General features: G+C 38.3%; 2 protein-coding genes across 2 annotated transcripts; one reads left to right on the top strand and one right to left on the bottom strand.

Moving 5' to 3' along the window:
* Positions 1-533: 533 nt before the first annotated feature.
* On the top strand, positions 534-19340 carry LOC127790309 (sulfoquinovosyl transferase SQD2-like). Its single transcript, XM_052319751.1, has 11 exons — positions 534-1146; positions 9200-9266; positions 9810-9880; positions 16496-16613; positions 16736-16809; positions 17073-17128; positions 17221-17304; positions 17434-17521; positions 17607-17684; positions 18241-18297; positions 18567-19340. The coding sequence occupies exons 1-11, from the start codon at positions 806-808 to the stop codon at positions 19060-19062; spliced, it is 1530 nt and encodes a 509-aa protein (XP_052175711.1). The 5' UTR covers positions 534-805; the 3' UTR covers positions 19063-19340.
* A 1999-nt stretch (positions 19341-21339) lies between these two features.
* On the bottom strand, positions 21340-24184 carry LOC127789753 (transcription factor DIVARICATA). The gene is made up of 2 exons (XM_052318709.1): positions 22901-24184; positions 21340-22408 (listed from the first exon to the last, which is right to left on the bottom strand). Exons 1-2 carry the CDS (start codon positions 23323-23325, stop codon positions 21913-21915), a joined length of 921 nt encoding a protein of 306 aa, XP_052174669.1. The 5' UTR covers positions 23326-24184; the 3' UTR covers positions 21340-21912.
* Between the last annotated feature and the right edge of the window lie 1332 nt (positions 24185-25516).

Raw genomic sequence — 25516 nt, forward strand, 5'->3', positions numbered from 1 at the left:
CTAATGCTAATCTGGGGCAGCATCTGGGCCATGGGAAGGAATCAGGACTCGAACCAACCAACTACTGCCCTTTTGATTAAAAACATAAGGTTAATTATGTCGTAATTAAAATACAAAAAAATATTATTTCTTTATATGATATGGTAATTAGGGTATATTTATAAATAAAATTTATATTTTTATTTATATATTTTTACGTTTTGTTTTTGTGATCAATTAAATTTTTCGTTATTTTATTTATACTTCTAGATTTATATTTTTAGGTTAATTTAATTTTTATATTTTAATTTTTTCATGTGATAATTTAAATTTTTTTGTTATTTTGATTATATTTTTGAATTAATTTAATTTTTTATATTTTGATGTGTAAAAGGGGGAGGGGGGGGGGGGGGTGTTTAAAATAGGGTGAGTTAGGACTGTGTTGGATATGAGTTCTAAACTGAGTTTTAAACAGAGTGGGTGACACACAAAAAACAATTGAGAGTATGCAAATGCAAAAGGACAATGTTGCGATGCCAACGAGACTATTTTCAACAGAAATAGGATAGAGTTTCAATGAATACAAGGAACCACAGACCCCACCACCTGTGAAAAGAACTTCAACCTTCCGGTGGCCGGTGGGGTGTGGGCTTAGCATATGCTCTGCAAAGTTTCAAATTATTCCACGGCCATGGAAAGAATATCCTTTTTTGAGTTACTCTTCTCAATGGATTGATTCTCTTTCTCTGTCTCTCTCTCTCCAGCAAATTCAAATACTCAGAATCTCTCTCTTTAATGTAACTTTGCGTAATTAACATCAAGCATCATGAGTACTCTCTCTATAAATCCTGCACTTTCCCTTTCCTTATCGGGCAACTCTGTTTCTTCATCTTCATCATCTTATACACCAATCCCAACCAGGGTGTCCTGTTTTTCTCCTTCAAGAGCACGACCCATTGGCCTTGCAGGCAAAAAGTTTCGATCTTTGCGGTCAAAACGACCCAATTCTGGGAGATTAACTCACAGGGCTTCCCCCATTGCAGCAAGCAGAATGAGCATCAGAGAGTTCAGGGATGATGAGGAAGAAAACCCCCCTCCTTTGCTTGAATCAGAAATGACCTCTAGGCCTCGCCGTATTGCCCTCTTTGTTGAGCCCTCTCCCTTTGCGTGAGTTGACTCTGCTTCTTAATTACTAGTACAAAATTGTTCTTGTTGTTTAAAGTACCTATAAGTCACAAATGTGACCCATTTGGTTAATTTCTCTCTTCTTGTTGTTTTCACGTCAATTTGATGTTTTTTGTTTTAGCCATGGAGTTTTGCCTACTTTGTGTTCGATGCATTTCATTTGGTTTGGCGGTGAATATTTATGGAACTATAGAGAACGTAAAGTCCTTATAAGTCATATTTGTGACCCATTTTGTTATTTTCTCTCTTCTGGTTGTTTTCATGTCAATTTAATGTTGTTTTTGAGCCTTGGAGAAGAGTTAATTTTACCAGTAATTGACTGAATCTTAACTTGGATTTTGCTTGAAGCTCTGGGTTTTAGACTTTTCTGCAATAACCTTGGTGGATACTGTTGCTTGGGATACTTTTTTCTTATCATGCCAAGCTATGCGTTCTTCCCAGCTGTAACTAGAATGGGGTTTAGTTCTAACTCATCGGTTTCGTCAAAACTTTGTAAGTTAAGGACAGTTAGCTGTTATTTACAAGATTTGCTTTTGGTTCGTCTCATAGTGTTGTCTTCTGAGTTCTACATTTGACTTGACCATCTCTCTACCTTAGCTACCATTTGGTGTGTGTGTGTGTCTATAATGCTGAGTTCCGGGTTTGGACTTTTACTCTAAAATAGGCCTATGTAATTGTACTTGTCCCGAGTGTTAATGCATCGCGATTGCAAACACAATGTAGTCACCAAAACATTGTGGCTGATGTAAATTATTTTGAATTGTTAATTACTGGCTAACGTGTTTGTCTTGTAGTTTATTGTTTGATTTGTACTATAATGCAGGGTTCAGTGATTCCTCTTTTGCGATTTTCGCTTAGTGGCTTTCAGTCATTTTTCTTGTAACGCTGCTGTGTTGCCATGATTAATAACATATGAATAATACGTGTTTTAGCCATAAGTTGTCAGAAATTGTTACTTAAAGGGGCCTTGATTATTGGGAATAGTTTAATAAGTTCCCCAGCTCTCTTAGCATTAACCTGTTATTGGAATTATGAAGTTATTAAATTCGTCATCGTGTAGTGCTTTTTGTGGTTTATATTGGAGGCCAAATCAATTGCCTTCGGAATCTAGCTCTTCTTGATGTGAAGCATTCCTCTTATGATACTCATGATTTTTCTTGAAATCTGAATGGTCTGGATAGACCCTGATAAAAGTGTAGTAATCAAGAGGTGGTGCAGTGTGGAGGTTGTTTGTTGGGTGGAGTGGGCTATTATGGCTACTTCAGGGATAAGATGCGGTCGTTTAATTTTATGAGATACTACCATGTTGCCACGTTTTCATGTGAAGATTGGTGTTCAGCTTCTTGCATTTTCAAAATTGCCTCCGAAGGTAAGAGACAAGAATAGGAGACTTCGGGAGGAATTGCTTGTAGTCAGAACTTCTATGTTATCTTCCGAGGACTAATCTTGATATGAAGGAATCTTTGTTTTTTATTGAGAACTGAATCTTTATGAATCTTCTGTTGGAAGGGGCAAGGCATATTAAATTGTTGGTACTGCTGTTACCTATATTGAACTAAATTTGATTTTTTTTCCCCCTTAAATTTGTTAGATTACTGGTAGATTACTGAAGATAATCTACCTTGATTTACTGTCAAATGAAGAGAATTACACTGGAAAAAGTAAGTAAATGAAGGAACAATGGACTTTCGAGAGGTCCACATTCTCCCAAAATCTTCCTTACTACCGATGCCTCTCTATTCTACTATCTTCCCTATTTATATGTTGCTCTAGCTATGCTCCTCTAACAAAATCCATTGTACGCACATGCCATCTGCCTGCTCTCCCCAAAATGCCCCTTAACCGCTTTTGTTTCTTTCTTCCTCTCCCTTATCACTATTCTGCCCCTGCTTATTCCGTCTTTGATAGCGGAATTGTATGGGCCTTATGGGTCTTCTATCAATGCCTCCCCCCATAGAACTCACCTTGTCCTCAAGGTGGAAGTCAGGAAATTGTTGCTGGAGCATGTCATAGGGTTCCCAGGTGGCTTCCAAAGGTGGCAGCCCTTTCCACTGAATGAGTACATCCAAACCTCTCAGGTTCTTACCCATTCCCGGCCTTACTCCAATAAATGCCTCCGATTCTACTAACATCTCGAGTTCTTCACTGATCTGGCTAGGTATATCAGTTAAGGCGGTGAGCATTCCGTTGGCCTTGCGTAATTGGGAAACATGAAAGATGGGATGAATGCTGCAAGTCGCAAGCAAGGACAACTTGTAAGCGACCTGCCCAACCTTCTTCTCCACAGCGAATGGGCCATAAAATTGAGGTGCTAGCTTCTCATTAGGATGTGCAGCCAGTGACTTGTGACGGTAAGGTCTGATCTTCAGATAAACCATGTCTCCAACTTCAAACTGAACATCCTGCCTTTTCCCATCCGCCCTTGCTTTCATATGATTTTGAGCCCGCTGCAATTGAGCCTTCAATTCATCCAACATCTGATCCCGCGCAATCAGCTGCTACTCCACTGCCGACACCGAGGTAGAACCCCTTTCAAACCGCAATAACCCCGATGGCTCCCGCCCATAAATCACCTGGAAAGGAGTAAGTTTGGAAGCCGTGTGGTAAGAAGTGTTGTACCATAACTCCGCCCATGGTAGCCAGCTGAACCAAGCCTTGGGTTTTCTTGATGCAAAGCATTGTGGATAGGTTTCTAGCGTTTGATTTAATACTTCCGTCTGCCCATCCGATTGGGGGTGGTAAGCCGTACTTCTACATAGTTTTGTGCCTTGGAGGCGAAATAATTCCTCCCAAAAATGGCTCATGAAGACCTTGTCCCTGTCTGACATAATAGATCGAGGCACCCCATGCAGGCGTATCACTTCCTTCACAACAATCGCAACCACACTGCTAGCCGTAAAAGGGTGTTTGAGCCCTATGAAATGCCCATATTTGCTCAATCTATCTACCACGACCAATATGCTGTCCATATTTCTAGATCTAGGCAAGCCTTCAATAAAATCCATAGCTATATCTTCCCATACCTGACCCGGAATAAGGAGTGGCTGCAAAAGGCCTCCCGGTGATAAGGCTTGGTATTTGTGCTGTTGGCAGATGGCACATTGGTTCACATAGCGATGGATATCCCCCTTCATCCCAACCCAGTATACATTCGCTGCTATCCGCTTGTATGTCTTCAAGAACCCTGAATGCCCACCTAAACTCCCGTCGTGTCCCTCTTGGAGCAATGTAGGAATCAGAGTTGATCCCTTAGGCAAGTACAATTTGCCCTTGAATAAGAGTTGATTATTGGCCCATTGATAGTCGGGTTTAGTAGATGGATCCAGCTGTATTTCGTTGATTAATTTTTGCAATTCCACATTTGCCTCCACTTCCTTAGCCAACTGTTCAAGTTGCACAACCTTAGGAACTGTGATGGAAAAAAGACCAGCTGAGTGATTGATCCTAGAAAGAGCATCTGCTGCCTTGTTATCCCACCCGGGCCGATATTGGATGTCAAACTGAAAGCCCATTAGTTTCAACAACCATTTTTGGTGTTCAGGACTCACCAATCTTTGCTCCATGAGAAACTTCAAGCTCCTTTGGTCGGTGCGTATGATAAATTTTTGACTCAATAAATAGTGCCGCCATTTTTGGACAGTGAACACTATTGCCATCAACTCCCTCTCATACACCGACTTATTGCGACCGTTAGGATTAAGTGCATGGTTGTAAAAAGCAATGGGGCGATGCTCTTGTATCAAAACAGCCCCTAAGCCTGAGCCGGACGCATCCGTTTCCACCTCAAACCGTTTAGTGAAATCTGATAAAGCCAACACAAGTAAGGAGGTCATAGCTTCCTTTAATTGCTGGAAAGCTTTCTCTGTTGTTTCATCCCAACCGAACCCGTTCTTTCGTAGTTTTTCTGTGAGAGGCCAAGCCAACTTCCCATAATCTTTCACAAACCATCTATAGTACCCTGTTAGTCCCAAAAACCCCTGTAATTCTTTTATCGACCTCGGCCTTGGCCACTCAAGCATGGCCTTAACCTTGGACTGGTCAGCAGCCACCCCTTCGCGTGAGATGACATGGCCCAAATACTCCACTTCTTGCTTCCCAAACTGACACTTTTTTCTGTTTGCGTAGAGTCGGTTTGCAGCCAACACCTTCAGCGCCTCCTTCAAATGCTGCCCATGTGCCGCCAAGTCCTTGCTAAATACCAAAATATCATCAAGAAAAACCAACACGGATCGTCTCAACTGACCTTTAAAGATATCATTCATGAGAGACTGAAATGTTGCCGGCGCATTGGTCAGCCTAAAGGGCATGACCAAAAACTCGTAATGCCCCTCGTGAGTACGGAACGCCGTCTTCGGCACACCCTCTTCCTTAACTTTAATCTGGTGGTACCTGGCCTTCAAGTCCAGCTTTGAAAACACCGTGGCCCCATGCAGTTCATCTAACAACTTATCAATCACTGGAATAGGAAATTTATCCGGCACCGTTACTTTATTCAAGGCTCGGTAATCGACACAGAATCTCCATCCCCCATCCTTTTTGTTTACTAATAAAACAGGGCTAGAAAAGGGACTAATGCTAGGTCTAATAATCTCTACAGCAAGCATTTCTCGTACTAGCCTCTCAATTTCATTTTTTTTAACATAGGGGTAACGACATGGCCTCACGCTTACCGAAGAAGCTCCCGGCTATAAGTTGATAGCATGTTCTCGTGTCCTCCTTGGTGGTAGCCCCTCTGGATCATTGAATGCTTCACCGAACTCGGCCAACCCTTGTTGGATACCACCCTGCGTGACAGCAGTGAACTCCCCACAATCTGTCGAGAGACACCCTAATTCAAGAAGCACACCCTCCCTGCTGTCCTTTAGTGCTTTCATCATGGCCTTCAAGGTGACAAGGGTTTTGCTTAAGCTGGGATCCCCTTGCAATGTGACCCTCACCCCTCCTGCATTGAATCTCATAGTTAAGGACTTCCAACCAACTTGTAGCTTGCCCAAAGTTGCCAACCATTTCACTCCTAGGATGACATCCGAGCTGCCCAGCTCCAAGGGAAGGAAGTCCTCAGTTATCTCCAAGTTTTGAAGAGAAAGAAGCACCCCCTTACAGATTCCAGCGCCCTGCACAGCCATCCCCATTCCCATGATCACTCCGTAGCCTGCCGTCTCTGACCTTGGCAATTCCAATGTCTGTACCAACACAGCTGAAATGAAATTATGCGTAACCCCGCTGTCTACAAGTACTACAACCTCATGGCCAGCATTTTGCCATCACACCTTCATGGTTTGGGGTGGGGTAAGCCCCACCACTGAATTCATAGACAATTCTATCACCTCTCCCTTAGCCTCCTACACTTCCCATTCACCCCTTCCTTCCGCCTCCTCTTCTACCCCCAGCTCATCCTTCTCTTCGTCATAAATCACCATGACTTGTAACTCCCTGTTTTTGCAGTGATGCCCAATAGAATACTTCTCATCACATCTAAAGCACGGGCCCTTCTCCCGTTTGGCCTTCAAATCTGCCTCACTCAATCTCTGGAAAGGAAGATTACTCCCCTTACCAATAGCTGGATTCCGGTGCAGCACAACTGCATTGGTTGTTGCTGGCTTGGGCGATGCTGATGGGGTAACCGTGCTCACCGCTCGGTGCTGATTCGGAAATGGGTTGAAGTTAGTTGTCCCCCTGTTTTGACCACTTCCGATGGAGCTTCCTCTGACTACCATGTTTCTTTCCTCAATTCGTTGGGCCACTTCCATGAGCTGATCCAAACCATTCGGTCTAAGCATTCTCAGTTCCGCTCTGATTTCCGGCTTCAACCCATTGATGAATTGGCCCTCCAACAAGGCCTCCGGCATGCCTTCGAGAGGTGAAGCCAATGTTTCAAAGCAAAGGCGGTACTCTCGAACTAATCCCCATTGCTTAAGGGCGAGGAATCTCTCCTCCAAGGTCCCCTCATGCGTAGACCAAAATCGACTTCATAGCATCACCTTCAGTTCTTCCCAACTCCGTATCCGCCTCCGCCTTTGTTCCCATTGGAACCATGCGAGTGCTGGCCCATCAAAACAGAGGGCTGCAGATTCCAACTTCTCCAACTCGGACAACTGATTAACGATGAAGTACCTTTCAGCCTTGAAAATCCAACCATCTGGATCTTCCCCCTCGAAGATCGGCATTTCCAGGCGCCTTCCCTTGTAATCAGACCTTCCTGCTCTTTCGACTCCATCTACCCATCGCCTCTACCCATTCTCACTTCCGACGTTCCCTCCATGGACGAAGAGGAACCCTGCGGCAGCTCCCTCCCCTCCCGCTTACCTTTTCTCCCTCGCTCTTGTTCATCCCATTGGGCCATCAGGAGAGCGAATTGATCCATCAACATGGCCATGTTTTTCTCAATTCCGCTCACCTTCTGCAGTTTCGACTTCAACGAATCCAATCCATTGTACAACCCATCTATCCGCCCTTCTAGGTCCCCTACTCGGTCACTAAGGTTCACCATGGAGATCGATTTTGTTGCTCTGATACCAAAATGGTAGATTATTGAAGATAATCTATCTTGATTTACTGTCAAATGAAGAGAATTACACTGGAAAAAGTAAGTAAATGAAGGAACAATGGACTTTCGAGAAGCCCACACTCTCCCAAAATCTTCCTTACTACCGATGCCTCTCTATTCTACTATCTTCCCTATTTATATGTTCCTCCAGCTATGCTCCTCTAATAGAATCCGTTGTACGCACATGCCATATGCCTGCTCTCCCCATAATGCCCCTTAACCGCTTTTGTTTCTTTCTTCCTCTCCCTTATCACTATTCTGCCCCTGCTTATTCCGTCTTTGATAGCGGAATTGTATGGGCCTTATGGGTCTTCTATCAATTACCTACTTATTTTACCTTCATTTTGAACCTGGTTGCTATTCTATGGATGCCTGTTCATGTTTTTTTTTTTTAATAATTCTTTTACTTCTCTTTTTTGTTTTTCTAGCAAGCTAGAATTCACGTGGCTGAACCCACGTAAGTGGGATTAAAGCTTGATATGCTGTTGTTGTTGTCTCTTTCTTTCTGTTTGCTTCCTTAATTCTTTATTTTGTATCTTGTTCTCTCTAATGATGTTATAGTTCTGTTACCTCCTTGCTAAAGAATTAAAATTTCTGATATGCTTTGTGGTTAATGACTGTAAATAGTACATTTTACTCCATTAACTACAACCAGATGTCCAACTATAAGTGATATTTACTTCAGACTCATTTTTATATTGGACATATGTTGCAACCCTTAATTTCATATTCTGTTCTATGTGCCCACTCCTCCCAAGGGTTTCTCACTTTGAAGATTCAGCATATAAAAATTCAAATGAAACTAGTCCCTTAAGTCTGACTAATTGGCATTTTATCTCTTTGACACCAATGACCTTTAACAAATAGTTAACCTGGATTTGTTGGAAGAGAAGATTCTGAAGTTTCTGAATAGATGCCAATGCGCTTGCAAGTCTGGACCAGTGTTCTTGTTCTGGCAACAGTGTTGATTACAAATTGATCTTCTAGTTGTAAAATTTAAACCTTGTTTTCTGCAGGTTGACTTTTCCATGCCTGCTGCATTTATCAGACATAGTAAATATAGATTTCTTTTTCAAACATGTACTGAATCAAGATTGGAAAATTCTGAGATCCAAAAAGGATGAATAAATAAATAAATAATACAAAAGAAGGAAGGTAGAGTATTGCTGGTTAAAGGTTGTATTGCTGCAAATGAATGGGAACAAGGCATTGCTAAGAAGATAAGATTTTTGAGGCTTTATTGTTATGTTGGCCCTTCTTAAATTCAAAAATTATATTTGTTTTAGAGTTCACTTATTTATGTCTACTAATTTACCATCCTATCGGTGGAAATGGGTACTGTGTGCGTACTCATTGAAAGTAAGCGGCATTGTTCATCTAAACTTCAAGTGGATAGAGACATTTCAAAATCATATTATTACTTTTGTTTGTCCTTCTTGATTGAGTGGGTGGTTTCTAACCTCTATCTGGTTTATATTGAATTTGCAGTTATGTATCCGGGTATAAAAATCGATTCCAGAATTTTATCAAATATCTACGGGAAATGGGAGATGAGGTACATAACTATCTTTCTCCCAAACTTCATTTGGTTGAAGTAGTAATGTCTAAGATCCTGCCTTTAATTACTAGCTGTGTGGGCTTGAACCCCACAGCACATGCTCAGGGCCTCAGGCACTAGTTTTAGCAAGGGAAGTTTGCATTTTTCATTTCTTTTTTTGACCAAATGTTGGTTGGAAATAGTAAGGTTCAGCATGTGGCCTTTGCACACTGTTACTTGACCAACAGAATCAAGCATGCCTGAGCTTGATTGAAATCGGCCATTTTCTCTAATTAACAGCCTCAGGTTTGAGTCTTATCAGTAATTGTTACTTTGCACATGGTTTGCATGTGAGAAATGATATTCTATTACCTTACCTTCATTTGTGGGGAAGGGGATCCACAATAAGATGTTCCCATCTAAGTCAGAACCTTTGTTTTGACGTGCTTAGTTATAATATTTGAAAAGTATATTTACATGTCAAGATTCAAACCATGTTAGATACTTTATATGGTTTCATATGATTAAATGATCAAAATGGGTTTTGGATGCATCTTGTAGGTGATGGTTGTGACAACACATGAAGGAGTCCCTCAGGAATTTTATGGAGCAAAATTGATAGGATCTCGAAGGTTGTAATTCAATATATTTTCTGCTATAATGCTCTGTACTTTTTTTTTATCCACTTGCTATTTTTGTGCTTCAAAATTTATTTTGCAGACTTGCTACTATGGTGTCAGCTTAAAGCCAACTATTCTATTTCAGTAAAAAACTTTAAATACAGAAGGCAGGGTGTTAAACTCAGGACCGCCACACACACACAGCAAACTATCCCTCCAGGAACTCACTGATTATACCCCCAAATATCAGACACACAACACTTGATAGAAAACACAAGAATAGGAATAGAAAACAACAACAAAACCACAACAAGAGACACAAGATTTTATCTTGGTTTCAGTCTCATAAATGAGACCTACATCCAGACTGCCTTAGGCCCATGAAAACTCCACTATCTTGAAACCCTTACAGCAATTACACGCACTAGGAAAACCTCTCTTTCCCTCAGTCTAAAACCCTAGACTAAACAGAGAAGAAAACCCCCAAGAGAAATACAAATTAACCCTTCTCTCGGCCTAGCACATTCTCGCTCAACTCTCTCAAGATAACCCAATGTTTTCATGCCTCATACTCGAGCCCTTGCCAGCCCCTATTTATAAAACATAAGGGCGGGCAGGACAGTTACAACTAACTGCTTATCCTGACCGAAATAAAACACCCTCCGGTCAGCTTAAAACAAACTAACAACCAACTGTTACAACAAGAAAATATGCTAACAGAATTCTTAAAGAAAAAACTACTAAGTATAGAGAACTAATATAAGACAAATGTCTTCACACAGGGCAATAGATTCTGTGTCAGTAAAGGTACTTTTAATCTTGGGGATTCATTTTTGGATACATCAAGTTTGGATCTTTATCATCACAAGCCTTCTCCCTTTTGTCCCTATGTTGTAGTAAGGTAGGGTGGTTTTCTTGAGTTGCTTAATCGCCCCTTAGCCTGGTGCTCATGTAAGGTTGGCCACATGAATTCTATCTCTCTAAATCATCTACATGTCAAGTTTGTACAGCTTATATATCTAGAGAAATATTAAATAATATAAGTATTGAACAATGTTGACCGCAAAGGATCTTGAAAGCAACATAGAGGAGAGAGAACTCATTTTCAAACTTATGGTTACTACATGAAATGACTTCTAGTTGACCATGTTCCCAGACACTTTGGTTTTGAGTTCAGTTGTCAAACAAGCACTTGGTGCATTTTAGCATATATTAAAATTATAAGTGTTTTTCACACTTATATAATATTTCCTTTTCTTAACAAGTTAATGGTGTTAGAAAAAGACCAATAGAGGCTCTTGTGAGCAAAGTGGATATGCAAAAATTTTTAGCAAAACAGGTAGAGGAAACCAATAAAACTTGGTGAGAAATTCTTCAAGTATGATATGAATTGCAAGGGCCTTAATTAAGATATGGCCTTAGATAGAGATGATTGGCAGCTTGAATTCATGTAGCCAACCCCACTTAGTGAGTTGATATGCTGTTGTAACAAGTGAATGGCATTAGATTAATTTATAGTTTTGTAAAAAGTAATCTTACTCTAAACAAGGCTGAGAAAATATATTTCTCTATTTCTTTTTTGATTATACGATGATTTCCCTTTTCTCTTTATAGAGGAAGAGAATAATACAAAAGGAAAATAATAAAAAGAGAAAGAGGAATATACACAGAATATACATAGCTTCTAAGATATTCAAAGAATATTCTATATTCAAAATACTTCTATTTCTACACTCCCCCTCAAGCTGGCTTGAAGATATCTTCCATGGCAAGTTTGCTCACAAGTTTCTCAAACTGAGTTTTGTGTACTCCTTTTGTAAGAATGTCAACCACTTGGTCAACTGTTGGAATGTAGGGCATACAAATTACTCCATTATTAATTTTTTCTTTAATAAAGTGTTTATCCACCTCTAGATGCTTCGTCTTGTCATAGAGAACTGAATTATGAGTAATAGAAATTGCAGCTTTATTATCAAAGTAAACTTTAGCTGGAAGGGAAGTGGAGACCCTCAAGTCTGATAGAAGCCTTTTTATCCACATGACCTCACAAATACCATGGGCGATTGCGTGAAATTCGGCTTCAACACTACTTCTGGCCACCAAATTTTGTTTCTTACTCTTTCAAGTAACAAGATTGCTCCCACAAAGGTGCAATATCCTGATGTAGATCTTCTGTCAGTTATATTGCTTGCTCAGTCTGCATCTGTATAAGCCTCTACATGAAGATGTCCATGTTTTCTAAAAAGTAGACCTTTCCTAGGGGTTCCCTTTAGGTACCGCAGAATTCTATAAGTAGCTTCAAAATGTTGTGAACTAGGTGAGTGCATAAATTGACTTACAACACTTACAACAAAGGCTATGTCTGGTCGAGTATGGGATAGATAGATAAGTCTACCCACAAGTCTTTGATATTTCTCCTTTTCTAGCACATTCTTGGCCTCGGCAGGTTGAAGTTTTAAGTTGGGTTCAATGGGAGTTTCAACAACCTTACACCTAAGCATTCCTGTTTCACTGAGTAAATCCATAATATACTTACGTTGGTTGACAAAGATCCTCTCCTTAGATCTTGCAAATTTCATCCCAAGAAAGTACTTTAGAGGACCTAAGTCCTTGATCTCGAACTCATGAGCTAATTTCCTCTTAAGCTTTTCAATCTCTCCCTTGTCATCACCAGTCATTATTATATCATCCACATAGACAATTAAGATTGCTTTCTTACCGTCACTAGCGTGCTTGAAGAACAGTGTGTGATCTGCTCGGCTCTGAATGTAACCATAGCTTTTCACTGCCCTTCTAAATTTTTCAAACCATGCTCTCGGAGATTATTTTAGACTATACAAGGATTTTTTTAAACGACATACCTTGTTTGTACCGAGGCTCTTTTCAAACCCTGGTGAAAGATCCATAAACACTTCTTCTAAATCACCGTTTAGGAAGGCATTCTTTACATCAAATTGGTGAAGTGACCAATCAAAATTCACTGCAAGGGAAAGGAGAACTCAAATGGAGTTTATTTTAGCTACTGGAGTAAATGTTTCTTGATAGTCAATGCCGTATGTTTGGGTGAAACCCTTAGCAACCAGCATTGCTTTGTATCTTTCTATGCTCCCATTTGCCTTACATTTTATAGTAAATACCCACTTACAACCTATTGTTGTTTTGCCTTCTGCTTTGTTCACAATCTCCCAAGTTCCATTCTTTCTAAGAGCACTCATTTCCTCTTGGACTGCTAACTTCCAATCTGGGTTACTAAGGGCATCCTGAATTGTTTTTGGGACATGCAGGTTATAAATATTTGAAAGAAAGGCCTTATGATGATTGGACAATTTTTTGTATGATAGGTATTTAGCAATTGGGTGGTTGGTACAAGATCGCACTCCTTTCCTAGTAGCAATAGGGACATCAAGATTGGACAAGTCAAATGAAGAATAATCTGAAGGAGTGAGTTTAGAGTTACCATAAGAAGAAGAAGTACTATTGGAAAGCCCATCATTCGAAGACGTCGATTGTTCAATTGTTAGAGGAATATTCGGATTGATAGTATTCTTCAGGATTTGCCTTCTTGTATAAAACTGAAGCTCCGGTTTTGGAATATTTTGATCTGTTTGTTGTAATTCTCCCCCTAGTTCCAATCCCATCACGCTAAGCACCTGTGAACCAGACACACGTTGTTCCATAATGTTTGGAACATTTATATCCTTGAGTTGTTTATCAAAGTGGAGAGGAGCACCAATCATGGTAGGACGAGGATCATAGAGTTTTAAGTAATTATCCTCCTCAACATTAGAATTCAAAAAATTATCTTCTTTCTCAATATGCTCCCCCTGAAGATAATTTTTGAGAAAGTAGGGTTGAGTTTCGAGGAAAGACACATCCATACTAATATAAGTTTTTTTGGTGACAAGATTAAAGCATTTGTACCCCTTTTTATTTGGTGTATAGCCCCAAAAGACACATTTTTCAGTTGTGGGATCCAATTTGGAACGAAATATTTGAGGAATATAAACAAAGCAAGTGCATCCAAAAACTTTTAAGGGTAACTCTGAATATATATGATAGAGAGAGAAGAGTTGTTTTAAAGAGTGTAAGGGAGTTTGAAACTGTAGAACACGAGTGGGCATACAATTGATGAGATAGGAAGCGGTTAAAATTGCATCACCCCAGAGGTATTTAGGGACATTCATAGAAAACATGATGACCCTGGCAACCTCGGGTAGGTGTCGATTTTTCCGTTCAACAATACCATTTTGTTGGGGAGTTTCACGGTAAGTGAATTAATGTAAAATTCTTTTTTCTTTTAAAAAAGCCCCCAAAGATTCATTAAAATATTCAGTGACATTATTAGATCGAAGAATACAGATTTTTGTGTTAAATTGAGCTTCAATCATATGGAAAAAATCCTTGAAAGTTCTAGGCACATCTGATTTCTTTGCAAGTAAGTAAACCCAACAAACTCGAGTATGATCATCAATAAAAGTAACAAACTACTTTTTTCCAGACAAAGTGGAGATCTTAGAAGGGCCCCAAACATCACTATGTATTAAATAGAATGGTTTTGAAGGACAATAGGGTTTTGGAAGAAATTTAACACAATGATCTTTGGATAAATGATAACTCTCGCATTGAAACATAGAAGGATCCACTTCTTTAAACAACGTAAGAAATAAATATTTCAAGTAAGGAAAACTGGGATGGCCTAGCCTAAAATGCCATTACATTATTTGATTAGAAATAGAAGTAGAACTAATACCACTTAGCCTGTGAGCTTTTTTATTACGCAAGACATCCCCATCCAAATAGTAGAGCCCGTTTATTTCTCTAGCATTGCCAATCGTCTTCCCCGAGTTCTAGGCCTGAAAAATGCAATAGGAATCAAAAAATATAACACGACAGTTAGAGTCTTTGGAGAGTTTACTAACAGAAAGAAGATTGCAGGCAAGTTTAGGAATATGGAGTACTGATTAAAGATCAATATTGTCAAAAAGTTTAATGAGACATTTACTTGCAATAGGTGAAAGACTACCATCGGCTATTCTTATTTTTTCACTACTAGAATAAGGAATATATGAGTTGAATAAATACGATAAACCAGTCATATGATCAGATGCTCCTGAATCAATGATCCAAGGAACAGATTGAAAAGAGCTATATAGGGAAAATGAATTTCTACCTGAATAGGCTAATGAACAATTGTGTGTACCAGGGGACAGATTAGGCTTTTAGCAGTCGTAGAAATTGATCAAGTTGCTCTTTGTTGAATGGTCCTACATCAGCTTCATGGGTAGTAGGTTGGGATCGTTTCAATCTAGGCTTCCAATTGGCTGGCTTGCCATGAAGCACCCAACAGGTCTCCCGAGTATGGCGTGGTTTATTGCAATGATCACACCAAACACGAGGCTTTTCTTTCGCCTTTTGTTGACCTGCAATATGCCGTCCACCAGCATTAGCATCAGCAGTCACGAGCACCATATTTTCAAATAACCCACTTTCACCGCTCTTTTTCTTACCCAACATAACCAGTCTTCGACTTTCTTCACGTCAAACTTTAGAAAAATCTTCACTAAGAGACGGGAGTGGATTTCTACCAACGATCCTCTCTCGGACTTCATCATACTCAACATTGAGTCCACCAAGAAACTTAAATACCTAGTTAGCATCGACCATTTTCTAATAATATTTGCAATCTTCTGTGTTTTTCCACTCATATGTATTGAAGAGATCCAAGTCCTGCCAAATGTGCTTTAAAGAATTAAAATATATGGTGACAGTATCACTACCTTGTCGAATCTCACAAAGCATAGAATCCGGAAGCATTTTTGAGTAAAGAGCTTCAAATCAGTGAGGTGATAGGTTGCACAAGTAATCCAATGAAGCCTCGGTTTGAAGTAGTTCAACACCATCCTCTTTTGATTCATCAGTGTTCCCATTTGCACTTGATAAAGATTGAGAAAACATTGTAGATGCAAAAGACTTTATCATTGTTCGACCCATAAAGGCCCCCACTCTTACAGATCCATAATCTATACCGCCAATGCTGTGTCTTATTCCTGAATCAATTCCCCAAAATCTTAAGTGACTAGGAATATCTACAAGTCCTATTACTTCAGCAGGCTGACAGTTCGTAGCTAGAAGTCTGTTGGCTTCACCGCAAGCTGAAGTCATCTGGTCCATTACACCACAAGGAGCTCCAACTATGTGATTCTCTACCTATATATATATATATATATATATATCTAAACAAGGCTGAGAAAATATATTTCTCTGTTTCTTTTTTGATTATACGATGATTTCCCTTTTCTCTTTATAGAGGAAGAGAATAATACAAAAGGAAAATAGCAAAAAAGGAAAGAGGAATATACACAAAATATACATAGCTTCTAAGATATACAAAGAATATTATATATTCAAAATACTTCTATTTCCACACTTACTCTACAGCTTTCCTCAAAATTATTTACGTTTCTCCTCATGGTTGATCTGTATTAATTGGATGGCTAAACGATTTAACCATGAGTAGAGATATATTTTTCTCTCTACCCAATAGTCAGTATCTAAAAAAATTTTATTATTTATTTACAGGAAAAAAACTTTTTGTTATTCAATAACGATTCTTGAATCTTTTTGCAGCTTCCCCTGTCCCTGGTACCGGAAAGTACCCCTCTCCTTAGCACTAAGCCCTAGAATAATCTCAGCGGTTGCTCAGTTTAAACCTGACATAATACATGCATCATCCCCTGGCATTATGGTGAGTGTTTTATGTTCTTCTCTTGTCATATCTTGACAATGTATAGTAAGTTGTTTCCATAAAAGGTTGATGAAGTAAATTAGCTTCCTTGCATATCTGACCATTTCCCTTCGTTAATGTAGGTATTTGGTGCTCTCATTATCGCAAAACTATTATGTGTCCCTTTAGTGATGTCTTATCACACACACGTTCCAGTGTAAGTAGGATTTCAGCTGATCTTCAGATAGAGTTCTTTCCATGTTTTCCATTTAATAATTCTATATTATACCATTATACATTAAAAAGTATGAAAATAAAACTGATAGAAAATCCCGGGATTCATATGCTGCTTCACATTGAAACTATCATATGCTGCTTCACATTGAGAAAAAGCAGTTTCAACTTGTAAATCTGTTATCATTCATTAAGGAAGTATCAATCCAGTGCTTAAGCTGTACTGATTGCTGTTTTGGTGTGCAGATACATCCCAAGATACACCTTTAGTTGGCTGGTCAAACCAATGTGGTTGGTCATAAGTATGTGAGCTTCATTCTGGCCTCAGTTCAATATGTATCTGAACTGTCCTCATTCTGGGCTAACAAAGGAAACTTTCTTCTTTTCTTTACAGAATTTCTTCATAGGGCAGCTGATCTTACACTGGTGCCATCAGCTGCACTTGCAAAGGAGCTTGAAGCAGCTAGGGTAACAGCAGGTAACCACAAAAAATCTCAGCCCCAGTAGATAATTCTGCTAACTTTCACATTGCTGCTTCTGATGTCCTTGTGCTTATATTTCTTAAAAAATAGTAAACATTCCATAGTAATTCCTTGATTATTTTCAGCCAACAAGATACGGCTCTGGAATAAGGGTGTTGATTCTGAAAGCTTCCATCCTCAATATCGCTCTCATGATATGCGATTAAGACTAAGGTAGGGTCTTGTATTAATATTTGAAATGTCATGGCCATTTGATATGAGTTTCCTTAATGTTAATGTATCAATCTTTTTGAATCAGCAATGGTGAGCCTGAGAAACCGTTGATAGTCCATGTTGGACGACTAGGAGTGGAGAAGAGTTTGGATTTACTAAAAAGGTATTTTTCTGTTTAAAATAGAAAATATTAATTAATATTTTAACTAGGAAATATTAGTTGCAAAACATATGTTGGACTGAAATATGTATTTACATGTGTGTGTATATATATATATATATATTTATTGCTTTCATTATCCATCATGGAACGCAACATGTAGCATGATCTGAAAAGACACTAGGTCGAATAAGCTTGCATTCAGTCGAACACAACATGTACCCATGTTAATAGAAGCCTTTGCCACAAAGACCTCCTAATTCCCAGTTGTCCCATCAAAATATTATCACCAGCTAGAGTTGCATGATTTTTTTTTTCTTTTTCTGTTCACATGTGGCCATTATTGAGGAGATGGACAAATGATGTTTGCGTTCTTCAATGCTAATTTCTCTGAACTTCATGGCGGTTGCTCTTGAAAGTTCATGAATTGTACTTAAAATTTTGATATCATTCCTTCAGTCTCCCATTCTTTAAAATCCGGAGAGATGTTCCAGTGTTGACTGCTTTGTAGTGATTTTTAAGTTTGTATAATTGATATTCGAGACACATGATTGGACAGGGTCATGGAACAGCTTCCAGAGGCACGAATTGCTTTTATTGGAGATGGTCCATACAGGTAATTGGCTTGTAACTTTTTGCCTGATAAATTTGAATGTCATAAAATTCTATATGACAGTCATCTTATGGTACCAAACACCAGCACCTAGCTGCCTCGGGACATGGAGGCATATATAATGTACAAGTAGCTGTAACATGATTAGGATGATAAACAACCATGAAAGCTTTTCGTAATGTCTACATCACAATAAATCATGATTGCTTTTGTGTATTTTCCATGACGGTGTCCTGGAAATGTATTCATGGGTAGTGGTCTCTTTGTGGCAGGGAGGAGCTGGAAAAGATGTTCTCTGGCATGCCTGCAGTATTCACAGGGATGTTAGGAGGGGAGGAGCTCTCTCAGGCATATGCCAGTGGAGATGTTTTTGTAATGCCTTCAGAATCAGAGACACTAGGGCTTGTTGTCTTAGAGGCCATGTCGTCAGGACTTCCTGTCGTAGCTGCACGTGCTGGAGGAATCATTGATATAATTCCCGAGGACCAAGAGGGTAAAACTGGATTTTGCTTTAGTCCTGGAGATGTTGATGACTGCGTAACCAAGTTGAAGCCTCTGTTGCATGACCTCAAACTAAGAGAAACTATTGGCAAAGCTGCGCGGGAAGAAATGGAGAAATACGATTGGAGGGCAGCCACAAGGAAAATACGCAACGAGCAATATAACGCTGCCATTTGGTTCTGGCGGAAGAAGAGAGCACTGCTACTGAGACCTTTCCAATGGCTGTTCCGGCGATTTTTTAAGGCACCGGCAATTAATTACAGGTGATGGAGATGCTCTCTGTTTGCATATTGGGGTCTCTAGGCTCTCTGTCACATTGATTGCAGGGCATATTCATTTGTATAACATGGGAAGTTACTTCCTTTGTAACATCCCTATGTTCCTAAAGAAATTCAACTATACGAATGGAGGAAAGGTTCAAGATTGCTGCTGTTGGTTATGTCAAAACAATTGAAAACAATTGAGAAGAGAATGTCTTGTGTATGTGATAGACACCTAAAGCACTGTGGTTGTCATCAATCAAAAGCTTTTTTTTTTGCCTGAAATTTCATTTGTTAAGATCTGTGGTGGTACACGCAGAATCATCTTGGAGGACATTTAAGAAGAAGACACTAAAGCAACTTTTGACCAACATTCCCATCTAATTGATTTGCAGACCCAGAAACATTGATCATTAACTTTGATCTTTTGTCATCAAACTGTACTGTGTTAGATGTCAGGAATGTTGGAAGGAAATGTGTTCTACAGCAGGAGCACAGAAACTGATATTTTAAGTTAAAAGGGTGTAAAGGAATAGTATTTTACATTCACCATATGGATCCAAACTATTCAAACCACCTGTGTTTATAAGTGATGATGATGATGGTAGGAAGAGTTGTTCTGCTCTGCTTTGGTGAATTTTGGTTGATATATGCATCAAAATTCAAAAGCTCCCACTTGAGAAGTTGAGATCATTCTGAGATATCTGTGGGCCTAAAAGAAGCACTAAATAGCTAGAAAATAACTTATACTCCATATGAGCCACTAACTAAAGCTTTTCTGCTGTGCCGTGGCTGAGTTTTAGTTAAAAGCATCAGTGGTGCATTTGCTTTGGAATCATTCTGAAGCCAAGGTCTCAGAATATTGCTCAAACAGGGAAAGATAGAGAGAGCACATAAGACAAAGAATGCAGTGCAGCGAGACTAGGTGAGTGGTCTTAATACAAACAAGGGGTATTTTAAAAATTAGAATCTAAAGTGCTTTGGAGAAAGCTACTCCATTTGAAAAGAAAGTGGGGCAGTGTTGTCATTTACCAGAAAGAGTTTATTGGCGTGGCCATGTTGCTCAATGTTGCCTTGAATTCTTTGTCTAGTGGACTGAACCAGGAACAGTATTTGCTAGTGATATAGCCTACTACACTAAGACAACTAAGACAACAAGGGAAAGGTACCCAAAAGGAGGGTTTTGTAACCGTCGAGAGAAGGTTATATTTGTACATGATATATATTTTTTATTTTTTATAAATAAATTATTTTTACGACTCAAACTTATAACTTTATGATCCAACCTTACCGTTAGAACCCTTCCAGTCATACGCTCTGACCTTTTTTTTTTTTTTTTTTTTCTTTTTTACTAAAAAAAACCCTTGAGATTATACTGAAACCACAACAAAAATAGAAGAAGAGATGGGGGAAAAGGAAAAGGATAGTTAGATTGGTGAGCAGAATAGCAGAACATGGTGAGCAAGTCTCTGTTCATTTCTTGTCTTTTTATTAATTTGAATTTCCCCTGGAAAGGTCAAAAGCTTTTATATTGATGTTTGTATGGTGGAGGCTACATCCGTGCAGTGTTAAGTTGGTAGGTTGTCTAATCAGTTGATAGTGATGTCTTTACCTGGTTCTGCATTTGACCTGATTATGGAGAATAATTCTGCTTTAGTATTACTTTTAGGAAATGTAAGGCCACAATGATATCTCCCCTTCCAAAGGAAGAACCTTAATCCCATTTAAAGATCTGCCACCAAAAGATTATATTATCTTGCCAATGACAAGTTAGATGATACCTTTGCTCCCTCAACAAGGTTTAAAAAGACTGCAGGATTTTTTTTGGCTTTACTGCACCCCTAAGAAGCACTAAATCAGGATTTCACTACTAGTAGCAGAGAATCTAATTAAAATGCAAGTCTTGGGCACAAAGCTGAAGTGTTCCTTGAGTAGAGAACAAAACAGAATGAAGAGATGATGAAGAAAAAGATGCTGAAATTGGTGGATCTTGCCCTCATTGTGTCAATGTTTGTTGTCATTCAGTCAAATAAGATGTTCACAGGAACAAAAAAAAAAATTCAAAGATGCTACAGACAAATTTGGAAAACCCACATTTATCTGGACTTGGCATCTCATGATGTGGCAGTTTTGCTCAAATCAGTTGCCTCAACCGATGTTTATGATGCTTGCAGAGAGCACAAAAATGATTCCTTGAACAGTTTTCATCATCGTCAGCTGAATTATTAGAATGATTAGAACTAGACCTCTTCTTGTTGCAAGAAACAGAAAATACAGACTTCAATGGATCACCAAATAAATGATTCCCAGAAGTTGCATAATTAGCAAACTATTACAAACTTAACCAAGCATGCTCAATGAGTTTCGGTTAAATGATTAAAGGCATTGCAAGGAAAAATAATATGCAGTATAAACAAACATCAAGGAAGCCTTTCTTTCCTAGATAATCTAGAAGTTGGTACTAGATCCATGAAGAAACTTATCTCACTGGTGACGATATCCACCTTTTTGAAACACAGCTGCTGGATAACCACATCTGGTCATGACCCTCCAATATTAACTTATTAAGCACAAGAAATCAAATCTTTTTTGTCTTGATACCTAGTCTAACATACCCTTCAAACACAAAAATGTAACACCAAAGGCGGATCCAAACCCAAACTTCACCTAGATAAGTCACCCATGAAGTTTCATAGGCCTTTTGTAGAGCCTAATCACCATGTAACTATTAGTCCATGCTTTCATCAAAATATTCACATAAAATCCCAACAGAGCTTGAATGGAGACATCAAACTTCACTCATGGAATTCAACATTTCGGTACCTTTAACAACTATGAAATCTCATCTGCCATGAAGTCATTGACGCTGGATAGATTGCATTTCAAAAATTATATTGCGAGTTCCAGCATGTCCATGAAGAGCATGGTTTTGAAGATTTTGTGCCTGAAGCTCAAGCCCATAAGAAGAAGTCCCACAAGAAGTAGCTATAAGTAGATTGTTATTTGGCAGGCTGAAAGCCATGTTGACTCCTTGGTTTGTCTGATTCCAATTATAAAGTTCTGCAGCCATGGCATTCATGTTTGTGTGCTGCTGTGGCTGTTTAACCATGCTAGACTGATCAGGCGAGCAAGGCCTCTTACTATCCGGTGAAGGAGATTTAGTGTCCGTGAGGTCAGACGTCGTAATGTCATGGATGCTAGACCTCCTCTTATCTTTTCCTCCAGAGAGCTGCCGGATAAAGTACTTCTGAGCATGGCTAGCAACCTGAGTAGGTGTCCTACTGGTCACAAAATTGCGTGATATGTTCCTCCAGTCCCCTTTACCATACTTTTTAAGGCCCATGAGAAACTGCCTGAGGAGCAATCACCAAGACACCACATTATTCAATCATTAGAAAGAAATTTTTACATAAAATCTACATAATATCAAGAGAAAAATAGACATCTAATACTAAAGCATTTGAATATGGAGGGGTGACTGTTTCAACTATGGAACTTTTCCTCTTGTCATCTGATAATTTGAATATGGAGGGGTGACTGTTTCAACTATCGAACTTTTCCTCTTGTTATCTGATCAATTATGCAGAAACTTCTTATCAAGTCAATGAATTGAAACTAATTTTGTTGATCCTATCTGAAATTTTGAATTCCAAAATGCAAGATGAAGATATAAATATTCCCAAAGATTGTGTGTAGATGCAGACCTATCCATTTGAAAGCATGGTATCTTAGTTCAAGTACTAGCAACACTACCATGCATCTCAGTTAACCAGAAGAAAAACTTTAAAATAGAGATCAGGAAGCTTCAAACATATTAACATGTAAGTTTGGCAAAACTGCATTACCTGTGCTCTTCTTCTGTCCATGGCACACCTTTCTTCCTTTCGTGATCAGAAGGCCGAGTTGATGAGTTCTGCTTTCCTCCTGGACTATAGTATTGCTTCAAATCATCAGAGTCCTGATTGTTCACCCACTCCAAAGTGAAAGAGCTGTTGTTGTATCCAGGAATGGGAATCAAGCCTGCCTCTATATCACTTACATCTTCTTCCAATTCTCTGTACTGTTTGATCACATCGCTCACGGTCTTGCCCGGGATCATGGCTGCCACATTGTGCCAACGATCTGGAGTGTCCTTATCGAACAAAGCGAGTGCATTCTCAAACTGCTTGTTCTCTTCTGGTGTCCATTTGGCCCCCTTGCTTTCTTCAAACAGCCAGTTCGCATTCCTTATGTATGATGATGGAGAAAGGATTTCCATTCTTTGATTCATGTTAAATGAATAACAACAGTGAACAGTTGGAGGGTGTTGCTAGAGGACCATGGAAATGCAAAGAAGTGGAGGTTTTTATGAGCATAAAAGCATCAGGTCAACAAGTATTTTAAAGGGGAATATGACAACTTTATTGACATGAGCGTGAAAGAGGAATCTAGAATTTTCCCACCTTTCCAAAGCCCGTGGAAAATTCAAGAACTAAAGGGAAAAAGCAGATCTTGCTGTTGAATGGTAAACCTGAGAACTCTGTATCAGATCCAAACCACATAAGCACTTAGATTAATCATCAGAACCCAAATCAATATGAAACAGAACAAAAGAAACCTTAATTAAGTTGAAGTGAACTCTAACAAGATAACACTCCAAAAAATTCAAGAAAAGACGAGTCAATTGAGAGAAACAGGGACAGAGAGCCTGGATGAGTTAGAGAAGTGAAAGTTGGGAAATTTGTTGCTTCTTCTCTTGGGGGCTAAAGCAACAGAAGTTAGACGGTAAGTTGACAGAAAGTGAAAAGGGTAGAGAGAGAGAGAGAGAGAGAGAGAGAGAGAGAGAGAGAGAGAGAGAATCCAAGTCTGTTGTACTTTGTTTGTTAAGGGAGGAGAGATTTAAGGGGAGAGAGAGAGAGAAAGAGATGCAGAGGAAGAAAAGTAAGATGGCAATCAAGGGTTGAGTTGTGATTGGTTGTGGTGGTGAAAAGTTCCCTACTTATATGCTGGAGAGAGAGAGAGAGAGAGTCTCTCCCAAGTCCCAATCAAAAACTGAAGGGCAATCTGCCATTGCTGAACCAGATCCACGCGGGTATTCTTTTGGTAATTCAAACAAAATATTGTGCCACTGCAGCCTGCAGGGATGGCTGTTCGGGAAGGGAAACGCCTAGTGACTAACTTTGATAAAGAATATCACATATTCACAAAACACTCATAAATTCATAATATTTTATATATGTCGCGTTAATTTATAAAAAAAAATATTAAATTTATTTATAAATATAATATTTATCATTTAAGAAGTTCAATAATTTTGCATATCAGAATATTTTTGTTTTGGACACGTTTTGAAAAATTAAAACTTTTTAAGAGCTATTAGTAAATGTCCCGAAACCTCTAAAAGTTTCTTTGTAACTCAAAAGATATTTGAAAAATGTTTTTGAGATTTTTCTGTAATTTTTTAAAATAAGATATATGTTTATTTGAGAAATTAAGAAAATATTGGATTAAAGTGAAAAATATTGAATTTCATTATATAGCAACTAGATTTCTTTTTTATTGCTATATAAAGTTCGCAAGTGAAGCAGATGAATGCTGGATAAAATGAATGACTTTATTTTTGTCTTTCTAAGGTTTTGAACTTATTAGGGATGATGGTCTTTTTAATTATTGTGAATAGGCTCTGTTGCAAAACACCGGTGTTCTTTGACATTTTTTCGGGACTTTTTCTACCCAAAAAACTAAGAAATATATACAAAAAAGTATTTTTAAATCATTTTTATAATTTTAAAAGCGTTTTGGTACAATTTCACAATATTAAAAAAGTATTAGAAACATTTTTCTATTCATAATCACATTAAAAAAGAAGCAATTTTGTTTCTATAAAGACAAATAACAATTTGTGTTGATGTTTGTTAAATAAGTATTTTTTATATTTTTTATAAAAAATATACTTACAAAAAATATATATATATTTTTATTTATGTATTTTTCTATTTTTTATTTTTTAAAAAATATTTTTTTTATTTTTATTTTGCATATCCATTTTCTATTTTTACACAAACTAAGCGATAGGTACCATATCGTAATTTAATAGCAAGGTGTCATATATGTTGGTATATGAAAGATTTTCTTTCAACACATTAATCCAATTAAAAAATAAAAAGTCAAATTCATGAACTGACAGTCTCATTAATTCAATTGTATAAATAATTAAGTACTTTTTAATATCAATTTTCTTAACCCATAAGGGATCACTAATACATGAATGTTCCCATGCGCATGAGAATATGCCCTCAAATATGTTAAATCCACACTAATACATCATTTTTTTTTTATTTTTTAGATTGTATTTGTTAACTAAGATATAAAAGAAAAAATGTAAGATATAAAAAATATTTCAGATTTTTATATTTTTTAATGTGTTTATTAAATTTATTTGATGATCCTTAAAAAATAAATCATGTGACTTTTATCTGAGT

Source organism: Diospyros lotus, chromosome 14, assembly GCF_014633365.1.
Source record: "Diospyros lotus cultivar Yz01 chromosome 14, ASM1463336v1, whole genome shotgun sequence".
NCBI classification, from domain to species: domain Eukaryota; kingdom Viridiplantae; phylum Streptophyta; class Magnoliopsida; order Ericales; family Ebenaceae; genus Diospyros; species Diospyros lotus.